General features: G+C 36.2%; 1 protein-coding gene across 1 annotated transcript; it reads right to left on the bottom strand.

Annotated features, from left to right (window-relative positions):
• Window positions 1-1,055: 1,055 nt before the first annotated feature.
• Window positions 1,056-2,000, bottom strand: Or5p73 (olfactory receptor family 5 subfamily P member 73). Its single transcript, NM_001000999.1, has one exon. The coding sequence runs from the start codon at window positions 1,998-2,000 to the stop codon at window positions 1,056-1,058; it is 945 nt and encodes a 314-aa protein (NP_001000999.1).
• Between the last annotated feature and the right edge of the window lie 4,684 nt (window positions 2,001-6,684).

The raw sequence follows: 6,684 nt of genomic DNA, 5'->3' as shown, positions 1-6,684 counted from the left end.
AACAAACACCAGGCTGGAAATACATACCTACTGGTGCTATAGTGTAGTATAGAGATCATATAAATTATTCCAAAAATGCCACAGGAATAAACAGGTACTTTATTATTTGATCTAAGTCTAAGATGAAAAATCACACCTAGCACCCCTACGAGGGCCAAAACCTGTGCTAGGCAGGCCATAGGCCCTAAAGAGGAGTCCGTTATCGTGGTTTCCCTCTATAGACATAGTATCAAAACAATTTGCAATGACTTATCATTGGATATATGGATTAGTACATATCCAATCCCTATCATAATGCAATCCCTTTTGTAGTAAATAGTAATTAACAAAAAGAAAAGCAAAGGAAAACAAACAAATAAACAAACACTTGCCAATATGCTGAGAATTGGAGATTGAGGAAGGCTCAACAATATATGAGACTTCTACACCACACCTCCTTTTCTTCAAGAAGGTCATTGTGTGAAAATGGGTGAAAAGATGTAAGATCCTGAGCTGCAGGATGACTACAAATAAGCAGTATTTTCAGGGCACAAGAGAATGATTGACAATATGGTCTCATGTCAGTACTTTTGGCATCAACATGCTCAAGTCAGACAAAATGCTAGTTCAGAGAGGGAACATGGGCATGAAGTACACAGGTAACTGAGGATTAATTGACAAGTTATACCATCTATAAGAAAGGAAATTATTTATAAGGACATGGCTCCTGGTAGGCTAGCCATGCATTACTGGAAGCCTAAATGCTTAAATATATACAGATAGCAAAAGATGAATTTGATTAAAAAATAGTTGAATGTGTACACAAGGAAGTTATACTGAGAAGAATTTGTGAAGGGCTAAACATGGTCAAAATACACTGTATAATGTTGTCAAAGACATATTAAAAGTCACAAAAGAGAAAATAAAAATAAAATATAATATCTATATATACTGGAAGAAAAAGGAGATTCAGCCAAATGGAATAACAAGATGGTAGATAACTGAACTTCAGATGATGGTCACAATGGTCTTGGGTAATTGTCATTATTATAGTGAGTTTTACAAAACAGAATACCCTAAGAAAATATTTTCTTACCAATATGTCTCTTCAGAGTATTCTTAATCTCATTATTCCTGAGACTGTAGATAAGGGGGTTCAACATGGGGATCACCACTGTGTAGAACACAGACAACACCTTGTTCTGGTCAGTGGAGTAGCTGGACTTGGGCATTACATAAATGAATATAGCAGTTCCATAGAAAAGAGTGACTGCAGTGAGATGGGAGACACAGGTGGAAAAGGCCTTCTGTCGACTGTCAGTGGAGTGCATCTTCATAATGGTGATGAAAATATAGGAATATGAGATAGCTATAACAAACATTGTTATCATTGTGATAAAACCAGCAGAAAATGAGATAACAACAACAGACACACTGACATCAGAACAGGAGAGTTCAACCAAAGGAGCAAAATCACAGTAAAAGTGATTGATTTTATTTGGTCCACAGAAGAACAATAAAAAGAAGGAAAGAGTAAAAAAAGAAGCATTAAGAAAACCCTGTATATAACATCCTATAACCAACTGGATACAGGCTGCTGTGGACATTTTGGTGGAATAAAGCAGTGGGTTGCAGATTGCTACAAAGCGATCATAAGCCATGGCAGCCAGAAGGAAGCATTCAACTGTCCCAAAGAAAGCAGCTGAGCCAAACTGTATAGAACATCCAATGTAGGAAATGGTATGTTGCTTTATAAGGAAGTTAACAAGCATATTGGGTGTGACAGATGATGAGATACCCATGTCAATAGAAGCCAAGTGGCTAAGAAAAAAGTACATTGGGTGATGAAGCTGGGAAGAGACTCTGATGAGAAAGATGGTGCTGAGGTTCCCAGACATAGTCAACAGGTAGATGCACAGGATGATGGTGAAGAGGATGACTTTAAGGACCGGGTCATCTGTTAAGCCCAATAAAATAAACTCTGTCACTGCAGTGTAGTTCCTATCCTCTGAGAAAGTCATGGAGAAGTGTAGCTGATGCCAGATCAAGGCTGTGATAGGGATATTGCAAAATAGGATTTATAAATTGGTCACTCCATTTCTTTTAATTGGTATATAGAAAGCAAAACAAACTAATATATTATTCAAGAACTGCCTCAACTATAGATGTTTTACTGACATTGTCATTATTTATACATTTATGTGCAATAATTATTTCAAATTTATTTAATCACAATTGCTAGAAATGTCTTATAAACTATAAATAGTTTTTATTTACATTTACTCATAGTGAAATGACAGGATTGTCATTAAGGCTAAAGATTAAAATTATGAGACTTGGCCTGGTAAGATAGCTTGGTAGATAAAAATTTTTGCCACCAGGCCTGACATATTATAGCTAGAGCCCACAAGATAGCTGGAACCCACAAGATAGGAAGCAAGAACCAACTCCCTGAAAGTTGTTCATTTTTACCCACACATATGCTATTGCTAGTACCCCCTTACACAAACAAAAAATAAGTAAATACAGATATAAATAGATAAATGAATATAAAATGATGGGAATCTTAAGAAAATAATGTATTTATTATAAGCTTAACAAAAGAATAAAAAATCATAGAATTACATAATCAACACTTAAGCTGTTGTTGTTATTAAATGCTTACTATATTACAATAGGATTAAAAAGAAACTTGTATGTTTTCCTATTTTTATCATTTCTATAGTCTATCAGAAAAATATTTTATGTTAAATAATACACACACACACACACACACACACACACACACACACACACACACACAAAGTAACCAATTTATGGATTTTCAGAGTTGGCTCAGTTATTAAGAATACTTGGTGACTTGGCCAAAAAAGGGTTTGATTCTCACTCAGCTCACCATGTTTTCTAGCAGAAGTCTATGGTTCCAGTTCTGAGGACCCAACACTCTTTTGTGGTCTTCACAGTCCCCAGACACACATTGCTACAGTGTATATGTGCAGGCAATATTCAGATACAAAAATAACAAGTCTTTAAAAAGAGAAGTAGATACAGAAACCGGGTAGGTTGAACTCAGAGAATTCCTTTTAGTAACCAGGCTCTAAAATGATGGGTGGCCAAACATTTGAGGGATATTTAAATTAGGATGGATATCAGTGTGGTATTTCATCCTTCAGACAGGTAATACAATCTGTAAAATTGAATAAAGATCACTTTAAATTTTCAATCTGACTTCCAGTTGAACACTCATAAAATATTTTAAATTCTTCTAAATAGGTCACTGCTCTTTAAATTTATTTGGATTGTTAATTTTATCATTATATAAAATATGAATATATATGTGTGATATATATATATATATATATAAATACATACCCACTCCTTTTCCAGTGTCACACTGTCTTGTAACTGAAGTATTTTGGAATGAATTCCCATGATTTTCAACAAGTGATACCGCACAGTATTCAACCTCAGAATTTGAAAGATTTATCAAGGCTCACACAGCAAGGAACAGATTTACTGTCATCCCTTACATTCTATACTTACACCCTCATTTGTCTGTAATGATGCCTGTGAGGCTGGCACATTCACTCCATAAACAAACAGGTCCTTGCACAGCATATCCCCTAACAGTAAGCTACCAAAGTATTTAAAAGCTATAAAACTTGCCAGCCTGTAGGTGAATGCTACATGCCTATAGCTTTGAAGTTCATGTTGGTTTCTGGTCTTGCCAACAAATGGATAAATAAGGAATCTATGAAAACTTGTTTATATGCCTAATTTTTCTGAAAAAATGTATTAATGAAATACATTGAAATTTTATGAGTTTCTTTACCCTCCTCCTGTTATATAACAGCATAATTCCATCTGACATGTTTCCCCACCATATTTGAAATACAATACATTTCAAAGAATAAAGTATCTAGATTTACCAACAAAGTCAAATTCTTACCTCTTGAAATAACAATTCATTTTAAGGTAAGAAATTCAAAGTTACTATGATTTTATAGATGTGAATATCTTTCCTACTGACATTACTTATCCCTGAGGACAAGTCCCTGCAGAGGCTCTGGATTCCAGTGTGAATTAAAATCACCAGCAATCATTACCTTTGCTCAGATGAGTACTGAGCAGGTCATTTCACACAAACACAGTAAATTATCAAGGAGTCTGTCAATATCAAGCAATCTCCTGTTTTCCTCTTTTGTGGGCATTGGTGCACATTCACTCGGTGATTATGGGATGTGCATATAACAAATTATGTTAGATAATATTTCTGCAAGTTGGTATTTTTTCAGGTTAGTTTACATCAGAGTATTTAAACTACTTATTAAAAATGGGCCATTTTGTTTCTTTCATTCATGTGCACAAATTTTTTTCTTTTAGTATTTTAGTGGTTGATGCAATATACTCTATTTGGTACTTAGGCAAATATAGGGAGTGAGGAGATTCAAAATTGAGTAAGTGTTTGAGGCACACAGAAGTTTTGTAGATAAGAACATAAAATGCCATCATTACTTAGAAACAATATATAGAAATAGGTATGCATGATTTCCAGTAAGGATTAGCATTCCATAATTCATACCTCGAATATGTGTTAGGCGAGCGTGATGACTACTACACCACGGAAACACCCATTTATACCTCAAATATGTAACATGTGGTCTCACCTTACATGCTATCTTGGAGGATGGGAGGCACAGTAATTCTCCCCGTGAAGACTCAGCTCAACATCCTCCTGAATCTTACTTTCATTAACTTCTGCAGCGAACACTTGATAAAAACCTAGTAAAAGTGGTTGACCCTGAGAATCAGTCAGTTTTCAAAGTTACTCCTGTCCAGTTTAACATAACTAACCTCTGAGCGGCTATATCCAGCAATGATTGAAAACAAAAGCAGATGCCCACAGCTAAATATTAAGCAAAGGGTGGAGGCATGTATGGAAGAGTTGGGGGAAGAATAGAGGGACCAGAAGTAGATGGGAACTTTATTGGAAGATCAACAGATTAACAAACCTAAACTCCTGGGAGCTCTGAGAGATTGAGATTGAGCCACCAACCAAAGAACAAGGCCCTTGGCACATATGTAGCAGACATGCAGCTCAATCTTCATGGGTGCCATGTCTGGCCACAGAGGGAGAGGATGTTACTAACCTGGCAGAGACTTGATGTGCAAGGGTTGGAAGAGACCAAGAGGAATCTTACCCTCTCAAAGCAGAAGGAGAGGGGAAGAGGGAAAGTGTCAGTGGGAAAGGGACAAGGATAGGGAGCAGTTTTGGAAAAATAAAGGAATAAAATAAAACTAAAAGAAACAAAGTCCTGTCCCTGCTGGCAGAGGAGAGGCAGAGATATGACCAACACTGAAAACTCCATGGTACACTAGCAGGGATTATGGATCTGTGGATGATAGAAAAAAATCCTGTATCAGAAATGGCATATTTCGATTTACAGCAATATCGCCTTCTGACCTTCATATGTGTACTATAGCATGCATGCACCTGGACTCACATGAACACATGCATACTTCTTGCTGACACATATTGCACATCAATATACATACATAGATAGCAGCCAAGGCTCCCCTTTTTGTTATGTACTTATGTTTGATGTAAATTATAAGGTAGTATCTTGTAATCCAGGTTAAATTTGAACCTGATATGGAAGATTTGAACTTCTGATCTTCCTGCCTCCATCTCCCAAGTACTTAATTTACAAGTATCCAAAACCCAGATTATGTGATATTTGAGGTCTAGTACAGTGCTTTATGAATGTCAGGCACACAGATTCTACCAGCTAGGCTATACACACACACACACACACACACACACACACACACACACACACGGAGAGAGAGAGAGAGAGAGAGAGAGAGAGAGAGAGAGAGAGAGAGAGAGAGAGAGAGAGAGAATCTTTTGTTTTATAGATGACAGAGTGGAGAGATTGAGCTTAAATTACCTTTCTAAATGTATTCATGTGTCAGGTAAGAATTGATTTAGGATTGACTTAGGTCACATTGGATGCTAGAATGTATTGTTTGGATGTCTGTCACCAATGAGGCTATACAACCAAATATGAGAAAACCATTCATCTATTCCTTTCAAAAATATATTTGGCCTAGATACTGTGCTATCCCAGAACCAAGACTGACTACCACCATGTTTGAAATAACATAAACTAAAGAAGCATGTGCAGAAATAGGCAAATATATTCTGCTGAGTTCTCTCAATGTTGCTTCAGTGTATATGATTTCAATGCTGACCACTTTGTATTGGATAACAAATTAGAGGACTCATCTTCAGGAGAGACTAATTCTCCCTTATTACTCATGAGCATCCTAATCAATAGGAGTCAAATCATACCTGGTATTATAAACATAATCAGATATCTAGGGCTAGTGAGTTTACATATCTTAAAGAATGCCTACTACTGCCACTTTACTAGATAAGCTCTTACTTACATTCTAAATATTATTCTTGCTGCAACAGATAAGGGAAGTTCTCATTCCACATCAAGGAAACTTCTCATCAGCAAATCGAGACTCCTACAAAAAAACTACAACTGGTTTTAATACAGAGATAAAATGATTATGAGGAACCCAGCCCAACTCTTTATAACATCAGTCTTGCATCCAAGGCTCAGGAAACAATTTGAAAGGAAGGAGAAAAAGAAGAAAGAGTAAGAGAACTATCAATTAAGTTGTGACATCTTC

The sequence above is a fragment of the Rattus norvegicus genome, chromosome 1 (genome assembly GCF_036323735.1).
Source record: "Rattus norvegicus strain BN/NHsdMcwi chromosome 1, GRCr8, whole genome shotgun sequence".
NCBI lineage: Eukaryota > Metazoa > Chordata > Mammalia > Rodentia > Muridae > Rattus > Rattus norvegicus.
This window is presented reverse-complemented; position numbering and strand designations above follow the sequence as displayed.